Source organism: Juglans regia, chromosome 6, assembly GCF_001411555.2.
Source record: "Juglans regia cultivar Chandler chromosome 6, Walnut 2.0, whole genome shotgun sequence".
Classification (NCBI taxonomy): domain Eukaryota; kingdom Viridiplantae; phylum Streptophyta; class Magnoliopsida; order Fagales; family Juglandaceae; genus Juglans; species Juglans regia.
The window spans coordinates 35,886,988-35,908,356 of record NC_049906.1 but is presented as its reverse complement, the minus strand read 5'-3'; the positions used below and the strand labels follow the sequence as shown (position 1 = coordinate 35,908,356).

Below are 21,369 nucleotides of genomic sequence, written 5' to 3'. Positions count from 1 at the left end.
AAACTAGTTCCATGCAACTTTATTATTTAATTACTATATTATTCTCTTATTAAGCCAATCCATCAATATTATTGGCGTGGGTGAGTAGCTTTTGTGTCAAATCCAATTGAAAGTTTGGTATTTAATTATTTTCTTTTTATATCTAATTCGTACTATTAATTGAATTTATAAGAGTCCAAGAATATTACAGCTCCTTGCACCACGCTAATCACTAATTTATAAGAGTCCATATTTTAAAATAATTTTTAGCTAATCCCAAAATTTAGATGAACAGAGATAATACGTTATATTTATTTTGAGTACTTAATTAAATATAAAAAAAAACACACACGCACACATATATATACATACTATTATATGAGTTCATTTATGTTGGGGGTAAATATTCTAGGCCAACCGAAGACTCACTAAGCCCAAATCATCATCAGAAGCTAAGGGGGAGAATAGAAAAGGGAGAAGACTAGGAAAAGATAATAGAAAAAAGAGAAATAAGAGACAAGGAAAAACAAGTGTTAGAGAAAAAAGAAGGAGGTGACAGGAAAGAGAAAAAAAAAATAAAAAAAAAAAAGAAAAAAAAAGAGAGACAAAGCGAGTCAAACACACAAGACAGGTGAAGCCACATAAAGTCGAGATCTTCACCAACCACTGATAGAGGTTTAATAAAAGAAAAGGAGCACTTCCAGACGACCAAGGAGGAGGACGAGAACACAGAGAGGTCATCTTCAACCTGAGAATAAGAGCTTTAGGATATTTTCTCCAAAAAAATGTCTTTGACCTCCATTATACCAAAACAAACGAGAAACCTTGAGAGACTGTAAAACACTCATATTATATAGTGGATTTGCCCTCCAAACGACCATTGGGCACTGTGCCGAACTACGTAAATTTGTGTATCTCTATCTCTATCTATATTTGTTGTATTTATTTTTTATTAATTAATTCACTGCTATGAATGTACGAATGAGCATCTCACCATCGCTCCAGATTTCCAACGGGACTCCAAACCACACCAATCGAGGCCCGAATCGTCACCGTGTGCCGATAATGACTCTTTCTCAAAGAAGCGCTAGATACAAAGATCCTATAAAATCGTTCTTTATTTAAATATTGAGATTATAAGAGAGTGTGCAAAATCATTTATTAAATTTCCTGAAGTATGTGCTATAAAAATAATAACTTAAAATCTTTGTACATGATCTAGGCCACTATCATGCCTTCCTAAACCAAGTCACGTTCTGTAGCTCTACCTTCATAAATATTTTAGCCTGGGATGATTTAAAAATATAAAACAAACTAAAATGAGTAGAAGACTTAGTAAAGAAGTCATTATAACGTAAATATACTTAACATAAATTTTTTTATAAAATATTTCATGCTGAGAACTAAAATCATAATTGTTCATAAATATGTCGATGACATGCATGACTTGGATATATTTTTGGTATATAAACCAAATCATGTGTTAAAAGAAAAGATAGAATGAAATTTCTTGGCAACTTCCTTAAAGTGGCATCTAATTAGGTCTTTGTCACCAATCTTCCGGATGTTAGATCTTTCTCCCGATTTAATTTCCCAACAAATGTCTCCGAAGTGGGTCTGAAAAAGAAGAGAACCTTCTCGGCAACTTCTAATGGGCAACAACCTGCATATAGATATTGGAGCAGGTCCAGGTACAATGATATACTTTACAACTGATTGACTTTTGTGACTTCCAATAATTAATGCTCTTTTAACGTGATCGATTCGATCCGAAAGCAAATTAGTTGTAGGGAAAAGGCTGTTGAGGAAATCAATAAATTAATTAAGAAGAATCAAAGGTCTAAATTAAGTTCACACTGTAATTAATTATCAGTATAGTAGCTTTTGTTCAAAACCGTGTTTGTGGGGTCAAGTAATTTACTTACTAAGCAAATAGTATGTGTTGTTTTATATGTTTTTTTATGTGTTTTTTTGAAGTTAATTTTTACATAGATTTTTTTAACACTTTTAGATATTTAAAAAAAAATATAAAATCATTAAAAAAACATTTCCTTAATTAGAAAGTAAAAAAAATAAAAAATAAAAACATACTTCTTTAATCACAAAGTAAAATAAAAAAATATTTTTTTATGATTTTTTATTTTACTACGGTTTTAAGGAAGTATTTTTTAATGATGTTGTGAATTGTTTTTATTTTTTTAAAATATTTAAAATTGTTAAAAAAATCTATATAAAAAAAACTAAAAAAAAAAACCACAAAAAAATACATGCTAGAGCCCAATGCCCCCCGCGGTGACTCTAGCATTATTCAATAGTAAAACACATCATAATTAACATAAAATTTGAGTTGCAAATACCAAAATATAAATTGCTATTGATCTACAATAATGAGTCAATAACCAAAGGTAATATAATTTAATATGTGGAGGAACAAGGAGCTGATATGTTTACTGTCCCCTTTATCTTGATATTTAGAAAGAGGGAGAAAAAAATAAAATTGAAGACAGATTGAGATAGAACAAATATATAGATTCTAGTAGGCCCATAAAAGATTCAATGGTTTTTTTTCATCATTCTCTCATCATCTCATTATGTGGCATTAAATGATAGGTTTACAAGTAAAACATAATAAATAGTCTCTAATAATCTAATGCCATATTATATGATGATGAGAGGATAATGAAAAAATGGATTTTAAGTACCCTTACTCTTAAAAAAAACAAAAGAATACAAGCTAGTCATGATTGTCATTACGCAATAATTCCTATAAATAAATAAATAAAATAGCCAACTTGTATTTGCATATAGAGCGTTCCTATACTCAAAAGTTGAGATCAATAGAGTGAGTTGCCCATAATCCAAGCCATCCAACATATGTGAGCAATTTTAACATTATATATGAAACATATGACAACTCTTAATTTCAGTGACAAATCCTAAGTAAAAAATTAAAAACAGTATCGAGAAAATGTCTCAGGACCACCTCTCGGTGGCCCAACCATTTCCCATATCCAATATCCGATACCGACCAAAAATGAGTGGTTGTAGTCGCAGTCATCGACATGATTAAAAAAAAGAAAAATTCTACTCATCATCATTTTTCTCATAATCCTCTCATCATCACATTATGTGGCATTAAATAATAGGTTCACAAGTAAAACATAATAAATAGTTATCTCTAATCATCTAATAACATATTATGAGATGATGAGATGATGATGAGAAAATAGATTATGAATAACATTACTCTTAAAAAAAACTAAAGAATACAAGCTGGTCATGAGTGTCAGTACGCAATAATTCCAATACAAGCTGGTCACTTGGCACTGGAAATCAAACACCAACTTTTCAGTTTCACCTCTCCATTTTCCTCTTCTTCTTCCCATCTTTCCCCCTCATTTCTTTCTATTTTCTTATCTCTTTCCTCTCTTTTTTCCCCTTCTCCTCCTTTCTTTTTCTCTTTTCCCCTGTTTTCCGTTGCTAGCCTTAGGGGTGTAAATTTAAACCGGACCAGACCAGACTAAACCGGACCAACCGGTCCGGTTTTGAACCGGTCCAGTCCGAAACCAGTTCCTATATTATGAAAACAGGCCGGATCCCGTCCGGTTTCGGTTCTGTAGTTTTCGGGACCGGACCAAACCGAACCGGACCGGTTGGAAAAATATATATATATATATAAATTAATTTTATATATTATACAAAATATTATATATATAAGTTTTATATATAATATATAATTATATATCATATATGAAATAATTTCATATTATAATTTATAAATTATAAAAAAAAATGTTAATCTTAAATGTGAATGTTTGTAATTTGTTTGATTATATGTTATTAATATAATTATATACAATATAATGTTATTATAATTTATAAAATAAAAATTTAATCTTAAAAATGAAAATTTAATTGATCATATGCTTTAAACATAAAATATATATATATATTAAATTATTAATAACATTTTATCATAAGAAGTAACACTTTATTATATATTTTTTACATTTTAAAAAAACTGGAAACCTATAAAACCGGAGGTACCGGTTTATGAAGATAATCGGAGCGTAATCGGTTTTAAAAAATTCAAAACCGGTATATACTGGTTTGGTCTTAAATCTTGTCCGAAACGGGACAGGATCGGACCGGTTACACTCCTAACTAGCCTTAAAGTGATCAATTTGGTCTCAAAGGCTCAAAGCAAGTTGATACTTTTTGAAAAGAAAACAAAGATGTTCAAGTTGGTCCTTTGATTTCCATTAGATGATGACTTTTTTGTAAAAAGACAGAAGAATATCCCACAAAGATACAACTTTAAATTTTCAAAGTTGTTTAAAATTAATTGGTCCCACAGCAATTAATAAAACTTGTTTAGCACATGAAAATCATTCTATGCTGTTCCCACGTCTGGAAATTGAGAAAGAAGTATCCAAAGTCTAAAATTCCAATACGGTGCAAGTTTATTTAATTAAAAAAGAACAAAAATATTCATCGTCCTATTAAATATGATAATTGGTAACTTTGGTAGGTACTTAAATACCTTACGACCAATAATCCATCCTCGATCCCTCATTATTGCTGTCTAGATGGGTGCATGTTACTTTGGAATGAATTTTCAATGCTCCCACGTCAGATCAAAAACTGATCAAAAGTCTAAAGTTGATAGTAGAATTTAATTAAAATAATCCTAATCGGTGGAAATTAATTAAAGTTCAAAACCGTGTAGATGGGTGCATGCATGTTACTTTGGAAATTAACTATATTGTTCCCACATCGGAAAATTGGTAAAGAGCACCCCAAATAGAAAGAGTGTAAATTCGGTATTGACTAGTATAAATAGAAAGAGTGTAAATTCAATTTGGTCCCACAACAATTGACTTTACTTTGTTTTAGCACAGATGTTGTTCCCAAATAGAAAGAGTGTAAATTCGGTATCGACTAGTATACATTTTTAAAAAAAAAAATTTCATAAACACTTTTAATTATTTTTAAAAATAAAAAAAATCCCAAAATTATTAATTATTCGCTAAGAGTTGATGTTTGGACGGTCAATTTATATGAAATCCTAACAAAAGTAATTGCTCGGTTGATTTATATGAAACCGTGTAAAGGGATCCAATATCGATAAAAAATAAGTAGTTGTAGTCACGGTCGTCGGCATCCTTACGACCAATAAAAAATAATACTATTGTCTAGTATGTCTTTTTTATTCCTCCAATCAGGCGCTAGGCATACGTGCCTTGCACGTAGCACGTGTACTAGTGTGTGTATATATATATATATATATATATATATATGTGTGTGTATATATATGTAAAATATGGTTGTTAATTAAAAAAAAAAGTTATAATTTATAATCTTTTATGATCCCATCGTTAATATCATATAATTAGATATAATCATTAGATATTATATATATATATATATATATATATATATATATAAGTAAGGGATAAATCTTATCGATACAAAAAGATTTAGAAAAAAATTACAATCTTGCTTTTGCCAGTAAATTAGGGTTAATGATCGGTAAAACAATGAAAGAGTTAGAGCTCACTTAATTTTAATTTTAATTTTTAAATAACTTTTTGTATTAATTTATCTGTCAAAAAGAAAGAAAGTAAAAATTACTCTAATTTTGAAGAAATTGTTAAATAGTTGATATCCAAAGGTATAAAAATTGTGGGCCTTTTTGTATAGTTGGGCCGAAATATACTTGATTAGAAGTGACTTTGAGTTTTTTGTACGTTTGACCTATTTTATGTGTACAGACCGAATTAGACCAAATGGACTAACAAGAGCAATAGCTGATGGTCCGGTCCGGTCTATTGGAGTAATTGATTTGGTCTCGACCAGGAAAAAGGTAGGCTGAAATTTTTAGTCTGGTCCAAAAATTCTCCTATAGACTGACCGGACTGGACCGATTATACCACTACCTTTCTTTCTCTTTTCTTTTCTCTTTCACTCTCTTTTCTTTTTCATCCTTTCTTCCCCTTCCCCGGCCTCCTTTCTCTCTCTTTTTCTTCTTTTGATCCTCTTCCTTCCCTTGTTTCCTTTTCTTTATCTCACCGTACTTTTAACATACATATGCATTCCATGATGGTTTTCACACATCCTGAATGAAGAAAAAACTTGCAATGCAACCTCTTTTGAAGCATATTAAATTTAAGTTGAATTCAAGTTGCAGTTGGGTCATTTTCCTCTTTATATTTATATTTATAATTATAGTTATGTGTGTGTGCATATAAAAATAATTATATATATATATTTGAGAGGAAAACACTTTTGGAGTTTAAAAGCTAGATTTTCAGCCCGGGAAGGTCTATTGAGCAACAATCATCCTTCAGGATATTTGGAATAAAAACAAGTTTTGAACAACCAGTGAGAACAAGAGTCTTCAGATGTCCAAATCGAAGAAGAATGCCAGTCAAGAGAGTCTTCAGTTATCACCGCTCAGTCATTGCCATGCTTGACTGAGCAATCATTACAGCCAGTTGCTGCTACCTTTAATGTTTACACGGTGGGGAGTAATTGGAAGCTTGGGTCAGGTAAATCTCTGGCCCCTGTTTTGCTATATATCTCTCTGTTCCTATCAATTTATTTTATTGTCATGAGGGGATGGGGGTAGTTCTTCTATTAAATATGCGCATGCATGAGTTTCTTTATTTTATCATGTAATTTTTTTTTATATTTTGTGTGACCTGTGATGCTCATATACTTGCTTTCAATTGGTCTTTATAAAAGCCATATCTCAGCATTCTCTCATATGCATGTTAGAATATTATCATACAAATTGTGAGTTATTTTTAAATTAGAAACTTGGTTGGGGATTGAGTAATAATACATGTGCTTGGCTAATACATGGTACAACTTTGAACCAGACATTACGGTTAATACATGTGCTAGGCTGTCCAGATTGAGTTTGCTTAAAATAGATTTGTGTAAGGGATGATGATGTGCAAAAGTGCCTATTGGTCGGTGGAAGTGGAAGCAGGAAACTCGGTACTTATGATTTATTTATATATTCAAAGTTTTGCAAGGCCATGGAAGAAGTTACAGTGTATGAAATTAAGGCTGATGATCAGTAGCGACTACAAGAAAGTATGCTTTTTGGGGCCAAATTATATATATATATCCAACCAAACATATATACAATCCCCACACAGCATCTTTTGAAAAGCATAACAGCAGATGCCTTGGAATACATCACACAGAGAAACATTTTGACAAGCCTTTGAGCAATTATGACTGGAAAAACTAGCAACTTGCTAAATCTTTAGATAGGAATGAAATTGGAAGAACTTGGCCTTAACACTCTGCAGAAGAAAGGATTACAAATGGAAGTTGTACAGAATAAAAACATTAACATAATATCTAAAATGGAAGTTGTAACAGGTTGAATTTCCAGATTACAAAGCTACAGCAAAAGGCTGGCATTAAATCTATAGGAAATCAGCTTTGCAGACACTTTGAAGCTTGAATGGAAGTATAATTCGTCATTGCAACTTCTAAAAAACTTGCACTTGGGACAACTCATGCTAGGGACTGTGCCACAGATAGTTTGTCAAATGATGAAGAAGCTCTGTGTGCATGGCTTGCATAACTGGGAAGACATGCAACAATTAGTAACATCAGAATGGGATGACAAGATTCAATATACTGCAATCATTCAAACCAAAAGAAAACTAACAAACATTGCAAGACACTACTTACTGCAGAAAAGGCAGTGAGCTTTTAGTGTTGGGAGTGATTTGATTAGATTAGAAAATGTGTACTCCAGCTTCTTCGACCAAAGGTGCTCCTGAGAGTTAAAGAGAGAGAGAGAGAGAGAGAGAGAGAGAGAGAGAGACTCTCCTCAAATAACGAGACCTGATGATCATATCTCAAACAGGTGGTTGTCTTGCCCGACACAAAACTGTAGGGAAAATGGGTTGGAATGCCTAGACGCCGCTGTAGATTCAGGGGCTCCTCTTCCAAAACTTGCTAGTGTTCTCCAGAATGGGTTTGGAGAACGACACATATAGCAATTCCTCTCAACGGAAATATAATATGTAATGGTATTCCTCAATCTCACACAGTAAGATAACGGAAAGAACAATTAACAAGAACCAGAAAGAACTGAAGAGAGAAGCCACAACACTTCACTTATTATTGCAGAGATTTTCGAGGAATCTCTAACCTCCAAACAAATCAATCCAATAAGCGTCTGAACAAACCAAACCACATAGTATAGTAAGAACAGGGGCGACTTACTTGGGTTATCATTAATTGAATTGCTGTAGATCAGTAGATTGTAAATTGGAGTACCCCAATTTAATGAACATATGTGGCCATACATCTTATCCGAACCAAGCCAAAACTAATTTAATGAACATATGTGGCCATTTGAAAGGAATAACAATCTCAGAAAGAGTAAGGCCATAATGAAGAGGTAAGAGTAGCAAGTAAAGTTTCTAATGATTTGGAAATAAATGCATTTCTCATACAAATTGGCCAAATATATATATATCATTGGCAAAAATAATCATAAAGAGGTGATCTACATCGGCATATTGTCACCCATACATGATATCCTGCTCCCCTTCTGATCCAAAAATCATTAACCAATTCCACCCGTAGATGATTTGAGCCATTACAGGTTATCTCAGCATCATAAATAAAACACCTAGACATGCCATGTTATTTAAAAAACAGAACAACATACAATACAATTCCACTTATCTCCACTAAAAGAGTACTGTGGATATAGATAGTTGGTATATGTAGGACTCTTAACAATGGAATCCGAATTTCCAAAAACACATGGGCATCACAACTATGCCTAATTTACAAAGGATTAGTACTAAATGAGGCTGGTGTTGGATGATGAATTTATAAAACAGCACAAAATACAGAGACATTAAAATGAACTAGCAGTCAAATCCATAGAACAAACCCAAGAGGCAAACTAGTATTTTCCTCTAAAAAAAAGCTAAAAGGCACAACATACAAAAAGGTTACCATACGAGGGAGGCTGATGTTAGATGTCATTGAAATTATGTAGAAAACAACACAAAATACAGAGACATTAAGAGAAATATGCATTATGCATAGCAATGTGAAGCAATAATGTTGATTTCAGATGAGATGAAGCCAAGAAAAATACATCCCAGTTCCTAAACTACCACTAATATTATTAGGGAGGCTCGATTCTTCACCATTATAGGGGTCAATATGAAAGCCTGAGATTCCTTCAACAATAATTTCTGCTGGGCCTCCCTGACCTGTTGCAAAGACGGGTAATCCTAGGTATAGCTCTCCATAAAGTTGGTATTTCTCTATCAAGGCATGCATCTTTTATATTTCTGCAGTTTCTTCTCAGTCCTTTGAGATGATTGGTTTATTCTCATCTGCCAAATATCCTCTGTTCCAGGCACACATCCAGCTTTAGACTTAAACTACCATGATATTGAAACTTTTTAGTACATGATGGATGTGCATAAATTAAATGTAACCGAGAGGCTACAATTAGACTTACATGTGCACATTTTTTCCGTGCTTACTGTATAGTAGTTCTTCAATGGCTGGGCGAAAAGAAGTTAGCTGCCTCTGTGTCTCCGTTTAAGGGAAGTAGACGGACTGGTCAACCACAGGACTTTGGATCAAAGACATTGATGCCTGAGACTAAACATATCATGAGTTAACATCATTACCGTTGATGTTTGTTGCATGGTTGTATTCAAGATAATTATTTATTTACAAGTCTACCTTCCGACAATTTCCAGATATGTGCTTGTTATGATGAAATCGGCTAGCATTCATCGAAATTATGTAGGCTGTGAACTGACATGAAAAGTAATATACATACATACATGCAGAAAAGCTCACCTGAAACTGCCTGAAATAGTTGGGTTGCCCTGCTTTCTTGATACCTGAAACTACCCGAATTGTGGCTCAGTACCATGAATACTCAATTCGTATTTACCTGGTTTGCTTTCTCCGAAATTAAAAAGAATCCTCAGTCTTACATTGGTAATGATGTAGCAAGTAGAGTTTCTACCTGAAAATAGAAAGGCATGATTTGGAAAGAAATGCATGTACGTAGTTAGAATTTCTTATACAAATTGGCCATATCATTGGCAAAAACAGTCATAAAGAGATCTTACGGGGTAATACATGCCTTTGCCAGATTAGACAAATAGTACAAAACTCAGAGCAAAACCAAAACCAAAACCATACAATACTTGGGTTGCCCTGCACAAACTTGCTCTTAGTCAAATGCTGGATGGAGCTCTGTGTCATTGTTGCATCACTCCACACATTCACTGCTCTGATTCAATCTCTCATGCGCATGCGTCTCTCTCTCCATACACAGTTTGGTTGCTGAGGAAACAAAAATTGAAGAATACCAATTTAAGTGCAAAATAGAATACCAAATGAGCTATTTTGGCAAAAGTTTAAGGGGGCTAAAACAGGGTATTGTCTCAAAAAGGGCATAGAGATGCAAGCTATTTTGGTAGCGATACAATGTGATGCATGAAACAAGCACCATGGAGTCGACTATGAAATAGCTATTATAACTAAAAAAATCTAATAGGCAGAGAGGAGGAAATTAAATATTACTTGAAAATCAAAGTAACAGGGGCAACTTACTTTCTTCTTCTAATTTTCTTTTTTTTATTTGCTCTCCTTTCATTCTTGTATACCACTTTGGCTCTGCAACTTTTCTAAAACGGCACCTCCTCATCCAAAGGAGGAATGATCCGCATTCCATAGAAATGAACTTGCAAATTGTCCAAAACCTTTAGTTCATGTAACGCCCCGACCCAGAGGGTCCGGAGAGTTAACTCATAACACCTGATAAACAACTCTAACAAGGCTAGAGTACTTCCAAATTCAAGAATATATCCATTTTACCAAACCTCAAATCGAACGTAAATACTTCAATTAAATAAATTAAATAAACTCATTTATCCAATATTCAATCCAACAACCCAAATAAAATCAACTCTTCTTCATGTCTCAAATAACACCTAGGAATAATAAAACATTAACATAGTCTCCATAAACCGTCTAAATCCATTGAAGTAAACTTAAGAAAGATAAATAACCTCTAACACCAACACTAATATCATGAGATACCCAACAATAAATCAATGCTAATCTTTTCCATAGACTTTAATACTGATCCTCAGCCAAACCATCAATGTCATCTGAAATATTATGGAGATAAGGGGGGTGAGTTATCAACAACTCAGTAAGCAGAGAACATATACCAGTGTATAAACATGAGCATTTACAGAAATCAGAATGCAGAACAAAACATTTTCATTTTCAGAGTGCGGAAGCAGAACATGTTATTAAAATATCAGAGTGAAGATTTAGAAATAATTTCATTCAAAATATTCTTTGGCATAGCATAAATGATCATCGTCATCATCAAAACATCATATCAGAACAGAGGCCATGTATAACCCCCGTGGTAGGGTTGTGCATCTGCGGATAGCCAAGCAGAACATAAAACACTCTGTCACCAAGGTGTGCACTCAAAACAGAGACCACTACTATAACCCGTGGCAGGGCCGTATCCACTATTATTACCCGTGGTTGGGCCGTATCCACTATTATAACCCGTGGTTGGGCCGTATCCACTATTATTACCCGTGGTTGGGCCGTATGCCACTATTTTCACCCGTGGCAGGGCCGTAACTGAACAGAACAGAAACAGAATCAAATTCAGAATCAGAGAGTCATGCCCAAGGCTTTCAGAAATCACGTCTTTTCCAAACAGTGTACTGAACAAAATTTTTCGAAACAAAACAAAATCATATCACCACATAATTTATGCACAAATTTCATATTCGCTCTCATTTTCAAAGTTCAGAAATAAAATATCAAAAATAAGCTCATGTTTACACCAGTCATGACAGAAAATACGTTATTCTTAAACAGAATCTCATGAGTAATGCAGAACAAATATCTGAGGTTGTTTTCAAATTTCTTTTCATAGCAGAACATGCACATTTTCCAAAAAGGACCTCAGTTCATTTTATTTAATGCAAAGTCTAGCATAGGAACCCCGCTTACCTGAACTTCTTAGCTTTTTCGAAATTCCTCAAAACGTCGAACAATAATTAATCGTCACCTATAAAATAATCAAGTAATTCCCGTAAATTCTCAATCAATCACGTATTTCGTATTTGAACCTAAGAACCTATTTAAATCCTCAAAACCTAGAATTCTAAAAATTTCCTATAATACCACCATTATCTAAAAACACCAATAATGTTTACTCTTAAAATAAACCTTTACTTAATAACATAAAAAAAAAAAATACTTAAGTGATTTACTTTAATCATAAATAAAATGTTCAAAATACACTTTCAATAAAATAATCGTTGCACATAGTATAATTTTAAAAAAAACTATATAAACTCAGTACAATATCCTATACATCCCACAAAGGGTAAAAAAAGTAATTATCAGACAAAAATATTTCCTAAACTACGGAAAGTCTACGGAACAACCATACAAGCCAAGCAACGTGACCATGCCGCGCGGTTGAAGAGTAACGGAGGACCTACCGAGAGGAGTGGAGCTGCGACGGAGCTGGGCGGGTGCGCTAGTGGTGGTGGGTACTGCGGCGGTGCACTGGAAGAGAGAGAGAGAGAGCTGAAACCGAGAGAGAGACGGTGAGAGAAAGAGGGAGAGACCGAGAGAATGGAGACACCAACAAGAAATGGCGTGAGCTTACCGGGGAAACAAAGGCTGCGTGCGGCGGACAGGGGTGCTGAGACGTCCTCCTCGGCAGTTTCTGTGTGGGCACAGCGCGGAAGAGCTTCGGTGGAGGATGCTTTCAGCGGCTCAAGGTGGCTGGAAATGCTCTGTTTTTGGATAACAAAACAGAGCAGTCCGATGCTTGCTGTAGAGGCTACGGGAACACTAGGCGACAGCTTCGCGTGATAGGGCAGTGGGCACGGTGGTTTCGTGCAGGTTTACGGCGGCTTAAGGAGGTATGGACCCGGCGGCTGCGGTGGCTTCCCGCGGTATGCAACTCGGTGCACGGTAGGCTGAAGGCAGAGGCTTTTCTGTTAACTGGCGTGGTGCTCTCCGAAAGGGTGAGGACAGGCTGCGGTGATGCTGGGACGGCGTCGCGGTACGCGGATAAACTTTGGGGTGCTGCACGACTCGGGGTGCGAGGAACCGAGGGGATGGAGGCTGAGGAGGAAAAACTGGGCTATGGTTCGGCGTGGGAAGGCAGCGGCGCGAGCCTTCTTCGTATGAAAATAAGTAGATGATTCAACATGAAAAGAAAACCCTAGATGAAAACCAACCGAACGCGGGACGTGCAAGAGGGACGTGTGTGTGCAAGCATGCCGTGAACGAAAACGTGCGTATGCATGCTGTGCGACGGAAAAAATAAATATAAGCCGTGCGAAAAAAATAATATAAACAGAAAGAGACGGAAACGAAAAAAATAAACAAAACAAGCGGGGAGAAAAAAAATAATAATAAAAATAATAATAAATAAACGGCATAGATCTCCAAATAAATTAAAAAAAAAATCACAGTCCATCTGTACAAATTTTGGGTCTGGGTGTTACAGTTCAAAAGATTGTAAATTGGAGTACCCCACCCATACAACATATCCAGGCGTATTTCCCTCTTTTGTGTACGAACGATCCAAATTAACCAATTTTACCCCTTCTTGCGTACATACATGATTTGAGCCGTTAGTGGTTATCTCAGCATTACAACCAATATCTCTCCTCCATCTTTCAGCATCTTTAACAAACTTTACGAGATATAATACAATTCCGCTTATCTCCTCCAAATAGTGTGGCCCCTCAATATCTATTACCCACTCTTCTTCTTTTTTCCTCCGTCTGCCATCATCATTATCTTTTAAAAACTCATGAACATAACTGAACCACTCTGGAATCTGATTTTCTGGAAACAAAGTAGCATCATATTCATAGACTCCTGTTAAACGTTAAATATCATCATCATTTTAATTTAATTTAATTTAAGCAATACATGCATACTATTAAAAATGAGATCACACATACATACATACCTTCCACAATAATGGATTTTGCACTTTATCATTCCATATATTCTCATGCATTTTGTTGCAACCGGACAAGTTAATTCTTCCAAGCGATCTGATGTGACTTCCATTGAATTCCAATATTTTTGATACTTCCGAAAATCTCTCTAATGACTTGCATTCTCTAACATCTACGATCCATATATTTGGTGGAAGCTCTATTATTTCTTCAAGTTTCTATTTAGATCTGAACCTAGCACTTTTAAAGCTAGTGGAAGACCTTGAGCATATTTTGTTACCTGTTTAGAGAGCTCCACATAACCTTCAAGTGGTTCTTTCTTGAAAGCATGCAAGCTAAACAGTCGAAGAGCTTCATTCTCATCCAAAATCTTCACCTTGTATTTTGAATCAACTTCAAAGACTTCTAATAAGTGTTGATCTCTTGTTGTGATGAGAATTCTACTTCCTGAGCCAAACCAATCACGATCGCCAGCCAACTTTTCTATTTGGACCAACTCATCCACATCATCAAGAATTAGTAGAACTCTTTTAGAGGAAAGTCTATGCCTTATCACATTGATGCCTCTGTCAACATCATGAATATCCAAACATGTTCCTAAAATATCAAAAAGAAGTCTATTTTGCAGCTTAATTAGACCTCCTGTCTGTTTTGAAGTTTCTCTAACGTCTTTCAAGAAACAACTTCTTTCAAATTGAGAAGAAATCCGGTTGTAGATATCATTTGAAATAGTTGTCTTACCACTTCCACCGGTTCCGAATATCCCTACCACGCGTATAATATCATTCATTTCGATATTTAAATGTTGATCATAAATGTCTCGTATACGAGACTCTATCCCAACTGGATGTCTAGCAACACTTAAAGGTGTTTGATTTACTATTTTTGAGTCCAGCCACCGTATGATATTTTGGATAAATGCCGACTCATCCCTATCAATAAAAAAGAGAAGAAAAATTTAGGCTTTGCATAGGTAAATGACATCTGAATATGATTGAGTTAGTATATATTCTTTTTCTTTTTCTTTTTTCTCCACCAAAGTGACAGCGCGCAATATGTTACGATGTCAAAGCATAACATTTTCCTTCCTTAAATCTGAATGTTTCAATATTAGATTGTGCATTATTTAAGAGTATTTGTGAGTCTTTATATCTAGAAACAAATTGAAACTAAAAACCACTACTTATTTAAACGATTCCCAAATCTTCTTCTTTCTATAACCCAAATAAAAAACAATTCCAACCCTTTTTCTTAATTACTTTTTTTCCAACTATCATTGATCAGTTATGTGATAGACGAAATTTCATATATTCCTTTATATATTTATTTCATATATTCATCAAAAGACACAAACGGCAAAAAAAAAAAAAGTATTTTTATTTATTTCATGTTCTTCTATTTCTCCAATAAACTTTATGTACATGAAACTAATCTTGTGGTAGTTTATCATGTACATGAAACTAAACTTTATGTAGATGAAACTAATCTAGATGCTAAATCCCAGAATCAGAAAGGATTCCTAAAACTTGGCCATGTTTTGCATATAATTATTCAATGCCAAAAATAATCAGAAATATCAAATAGTTTTCCTTTTGTATGGTATTTTATCTTCAACAGTTCTCCCATGCAGTCAGATCCTGGAATATTTGTCTCAATTTTTCCCATAAATATCTCAAATATATATATATATATATATATATATATATATATAGCATCACATACACATACACATGATCATGACAAAGTACATATAGGCAAAGCGTACCGGAAGTTTGCTAATGGCAAACCAGACAAATCAGCTACTCTTTTCAAAGCTTCCTTCCATTTCAGCATCTTTACGTTATCCTTGAGCTTAAAGTTTATCAAAGGATTCTCCAAAAATTCCTTTCTGATGCCGTACTTCCGATGGATCTACATCGTAAAAAATTGGTAGAACAATTTGCTTCATTGTTTCCTTGCAATCAAGAATCTTTAATAGCTCGTTTAAGCACCATCTAGATTCTGCATAATTTCTAGATAGTACAATGATAGAAATCATTGACCCTTCAATAGCTTTGAAAAGTGCCGGTGAAATCTCCTCCCCTCTTTCAAGATTGTTGTCTATGTAAGTATTGATTCCTCTTTGATCCAGAGCATGGTATAGATGGGAAATAAAGTTATGGCGAACATCTTCACCTCTAAAGCTCAAGAATACATCGTGATTCTATGGACGGATGAAAGGAGATGAAGAAGAGGAAGAAGCTGCTCCTGATTGAAAGGTCATAGGAGAAGAAGTCATTCTCTCAGTACGTATGCGCGATTACAATTTAGCAAGAGGCCATCCAATTATAGAGTTGCAATACTTATCGCAAATAAATAATTGTAGAGAAATGAGAAACTTCTCGGCAACTACTTCCTGGCAACAACGTCGAACATGCATGCATGTGTTTACTCTGTACGATTGCAGAACTTTCAACCTTCAAAGTTGTATAAAATGATCAATTTGGTCCCACAGCAATCGACTTTACTCTGTTTTAGCATAGATGCTGTTCACACGTCAGTAAAATTAGAAGTTGTATGGATTCCACATTCTTGAAACAACATTATTGGCTTGCCACAAAGATGTTTGAGTAGGTTGATATGGAACGAACACAATTGAATTAACCAATATAGGACCCACCGATGCACCAATTTTCCTGAGTTCATACAGAAAATTAATGGGTGTCAGATCATCTGGCCGTTTGTTTTACGCATGAGTAGGACTTGAATTTGAAATCGTACGTGTAAAAGGGATGCAAGTAGACTTAACTAGAAACTTTGAATACAACTTTATTTAATTCACAGCCTCAAAATCGTGTGGCTTGTGGCCAACGAAAACAAAATACAATAAAATCTTATATTATTTGTAATAGGATAATACTTTATCCATCCACAAAAGTCATTGGTGGTGGCGATCGATTGGATTTTTCTTTTTCTTTTTTTACTTAGTAATTAAGAAAGGTTTTTTTAAATGATATTGTGAATTTTTTTTAAATATTTTAATAGTATAAAACAATGTATAAAAAAAATTTAAAAAAAAAACAATTTGACCTTATCGGAGACATCTCAGCTCGTCGACTCTTTGTAATAATATTCTGTCACATAATGTAATGTCTCAATAGAAAGCCCAAATCACATTGTCTAATAGCTGATCTCCAAGTGTATCAAAGGATTCTCTCCAAGTTTATCTCCAAAACCACACTCCTTGTGCTTATCTCCAAGTTTATCAAATGATTCTCTCCAAGTTTATCAAAGGATTCTCCAAATATCTATTTTTTATGTCGTACTTATGATGGATCTATACCTTAAAAAATTGGTAGAACAATTTGTTTCATTATTTCCTTGCAATCAAGAATCTTCAATAGCTCATCTAAGCACCATATAAATTTTGCATAATTTTTAGAGAGTACAATGATAAAAAATTCTTGATCCTTCAATAACTTCGAAAAGTGCAGGTGAAATATCTTCTTCTCTTTTGAGATTGTTGTCTATATAAATAATGATTCCACTTTGATCCAAAGCATGGTATAGATGCAAAATAAAGTTATGGCGAACATCTTCACCTCTAAAGCTCAAGAATACATCATGATTCCATAGAGGGATCGAAGGAGATGAATAGAATGAAGAAAAGGAAGAAGCTCCTAATTGAAAGGCCATGGAAGAAGTCATGCTCTCAGTATGCTTTTAGTATGCTAAATTAGTGATATAATTCTTAATTATGCTCTCGGGATGAAGAAGAGGAAGAAGTCATATCTGGTCGGCAACAACGTCGACCAATGCATGCCAGCTAATTGTTTGGTTCTTCCTGTTAGAGTAGATAGACGAGAGAATGCAGAGAAGGCATTTAACAGAATATGATTCTCATCTTGTATTGATGTGTACTGCTGTGTGTGTATTTATTCACTGTGAAAAAGGAATAAAAGAGAATAAAAGGAATATAATCTGTTACATGTAACCAAGTCCCTTCGGTATTTACAAAGGAATGCAGAATATGCATATCAGCTGTTTGATATTTATTCTAATCCTTTCCTCTAGTGATGATAGCTAGGAAGGAAGTGGGGTACCAAGGTATATACGGGTTAAATTAAAGCGCATACTCGTCGTGAAGTACTTGGTTGCAGCATGTTTCTGAAAAAACAAGAAAATAAAGTCCAAATGAACATCGACATTTTCACGGAGCGCATGACCTTGATGATGATCATGATCTGAGCTTGTTAAATCAAGAACTCCTCGAAAAACAACACCATAACCAATGATTTGAACACCAATATCAGGAGCAGTATCTGAGGAGATCACAGACAAAGGTCCAATAACCACACACATGGTGATTCCTCTAATTTCAATCGAACAAAGGATCCCGTTAATGCCAATTTCAAATGAAGTACTGTTTGTGGTCTCTTTGCAATGGCTAAACCAGTCTAGAATCCTATTTCCTAAAAATATAATGCCAACTAAAGCGACAGAAACATAAACAGATACATACCTCATCCAATAAAGGATTTGTCTCATGATCCCCTACACTCACATGCATTTTATAGCAATTAGACAAATCAAAATCACCACAAGAAAATGCCCTATAAACCTTGGAACCCAATTGTGTTCAAAGTGGAAGTTGCAACCTTTGAATATCCAAAGACAAAATGAAACCTTGGAATATGTCTACTACGAGTTTCCAACATCAACATCATTTATCATTGGTGATGAATTTATAAAACAATATTTACCCATCTTTATTCATCATTTGGAAAAAAAGGCAAATGTACAGCCCAACCTTTATTCCTCCAATACATTCATTGCTCTGATTCGATCTCCTCAAGCGCATGCGCCACAGTTTGGTTGCTGAGAAAACAGGGGAACAGAAAACAATAATTGAAGATTCCACCTAAAAAACCATCTTCATGCAGCACACCTGGATTATCTTCATGCTTTTGGATTATATATGGATTCCGAAAGCTTTGAAGAATACCGATTTTGAAGTGCAAAAAAGTTTAACTCGGAGGTTGTCTCCCTCGATCTTCAAAGATTCTCCAACAAAGTAGTCCAGCCAAACAACCAATTTTTCTCCACGAAAATTTTATGGTAGAGATTCTGAAGGATATTCAGACCAATCAAGTAATCTTAACTCATTAGAAAGGTAACTTGGCCCTCTAGAAAAGTGAACATTACGGTTTATAAACAGCCTAAGACTTTTCATCTTCTTGAACACCTTCGGACTCAAATGTATCAGTTCTTGTTCATGCATATCTACCAATACACCTTCAATTTTGTTTGTTCCCTGTTGAGACAATATTACACGTTTTATCATTTACTCGATGAGAAACATCTTAAACTCTACGTATGTGCATGTGTGTACTGAATTATTCTGTTTACTATCAGAATACTCATTTTAATACGATAATGTGTGTGTATATATATGTAGATATTTTCATACTCATTTTAACCAAAATATTTTTGTTTTTTTTTCTGAAGAAATTCTTACCGTATTTTCTTCAAGTACGTGACGAACATCTTCGTGAAACCATAATCTACTACGTTTACCAGGCTCTTCAGGTGATTCTTGTCGAACAATTTCTTTACCTACAAAAGAAAAGACAGAGTAATAAAATCTATAAAAGAAGAAAGAAAGGGAAAAAATATATATAATACGCATAGAGTAGGAACAAAAATTAAAGCAAAATATTACTTGAAACTCAAAAGAACACGCATGAAAGATGTCCCAACCAAACCACATAGTATGGTACGAACAGGGGCGACTTACTTGGATTATCATTGGCTTCATCCATTTTTCTTTTTTTATTTGCTCTCCTTTCATTCTTACATTGTATAAAATGGCACTATCCCGTCATAAGGATGGAGATAAAACTGAACTCGCAAGTTGTCCAAAACCTTTATCTAAAAAGATTGTAAATTGGAGTACCCAACCCATAGATCATATCCGAACCAATCCAAATTAATCAATTCCAACCCTTCTTGAATACTGCATACATGATTTGAGCCGTTACTGGTTATAGTAGCATCACCAATAATTTAATGAACTTCTGTGGCCATAATGAAGAGGTAAGAATATCAAGTAAAGTTGCTAATGATTAGGAAATAAAGGCATGTACGTAGTTAGAATTTCTCATTGGCAAAAATAATCATAAAGAGGTGATCTACATCGGCATGTTGTCACCCATACATGATATTCTGCTCTTAACAAAGAAGATTTTCCAAAAACACAAGGGCATCACCTATGCCTAATTTACAAAGGGTTAGTACTAAATGAGGCTGGTGTTGGATGATGAATTTATAAAAGAGCACAAAATGCAGAGACATTACGACAAAGATACTTGCTCACTAGCTTAATGGGAGTTTTTGAATAAGGAGAGGTGTTTTCTGACTTTTAGCAGATACTAATAACGATATAGAAGAAAAATTCCAGGGCAGCAGAACACTTGAATTCATCATCAAAGAAACAAACTAATGGCTATAAGTAAATGAACAGAGTAAAAAGCCAAGTGAATATTGTGGAAGCATCCCTTAAAACTCAAATAAGAAAGCTTTTCTAGGGATCCAATGGAATCATGCCTCAAAACTCATCCTAATTTCAGTGGAAAATACCAAATCAAGTCTTCAAATACCAGAGAGAACAAACAAAAATGAACGGAAAATCTCACCTAAAACTGTCTGAAATAGTTGGGTTGCCCTGCTTTCTCGATACCTGAAACTACCCGAATTGTGGCTCAGTATCATGAGTACTCAATTCGTATTCTCGATACCTGGTTTGCTTTCTCCGAAAATAGAAACAAATCGGCCATATCATTGGCAAAAACAATCATAAAGAGATCTTACACAGCAATACTTGCCTTTGCCAGATTAGACAAATAGTGCAAAACTAAGAGCAAAACCAAAAACAAAACCATACATGTGGCATTCAATACTTGGGTTGCCCTGCACAAACTTGTTCTCAGTCAAATGCTGGATGGAGCTCTGTGTCATTGTAGCATCAATAGTGGGTGGTAAGGCTCCAATGCTACAAACATGGAAAAGCCCAAAAGAAAATTACAAGACAAAAGGTAAAAGTACAGTCCTAACTTCATTCATTCCACACATTCATTGCTCTGATTCAATCTTCTCATGCGTCTCCATACACAGGGCAATGTCTCAAAAACGGCTTAGAGATGCAAGCTATGAAATGGCTATAATGTATGCATATTAAATATTACTTGAAAATCAAAGGAACAGGGGCGACTTACTTTCTTCATCCATTTTTCTTTTTCTATTTGCTCTCCTTTCATTCTTGTATACCACTTTGGCTCTACAACTTTTATAAAACGGCACC

General features: G+C 34.6%; 3 protein-coding genes across 4 annotated transcripts in view; all 3 read right to left on the bottom strand.

Annotated features, from left to right (window-relative positions):
• Positions 1–21,369, bottom strand: part of LOC108996729 (disease resistance protein RPV1-like) — a 105,872-nt gene that overhangs the window by 6,479 nt on the left and 78,024 nt on the right. The window lies entirely within an intron of this gene.
• On the bottom strand, positions 13,663–15,977 carry LOC109019532 (disease resistance protein RPV1-like). 2 transcript variants are annotated; one of them, XM_035691202.1, is made up of 3 exons: positions 15,796–15,977; positions 14,039–14,962; positions 13,663–13,944 (listed from the first exon to the last, which is right to left on the bottom strand). In XM_035691202.1, the coding sequence occupies exons 1-2, from the start codon at positions 15,861–15,863 to the stop codon at positions 14,233–14,235; spliced, it is 798 nt and encodes a 265-aa protein (XP_035547095.1). In that variant the 5' UTR covers positions 15,864–15,977; the 3' UTR covers positions 13,663–13,944; positions 14,039–14,232. The 2 variants fall into 2 exon arrangements, with proteins under 2 accessions (XP_035547095.1, XP_035547096.1); XM_035691203.1 differs by having other exon boundaries at positions 13,663–13,911.
• Positions 18,646–21,278, bottom strand: LOC109019537 (probable WRKY transcription factor 19). The gene is made up of 5 exons (XM_019001835.2): positions 21,254–21,278; positions 20,953–21,060; positions 20,705–20,754; positions 19,528–19,625; positions 18,646–19,323 (listed from the first exon to the last, which is right to left on the bottom strand). Exons 2-5 carry the CDS (start codon positions 21,024–21,026, stop codon positions 19,123–19,125), a joined length of 423 nt encoding a protein of 140 aa, XP_018857380.1. The 5' UTR covers positions 21,027–21,060; positions 21,254–21,278; the 3' UTR covers positions 18,646–19,122.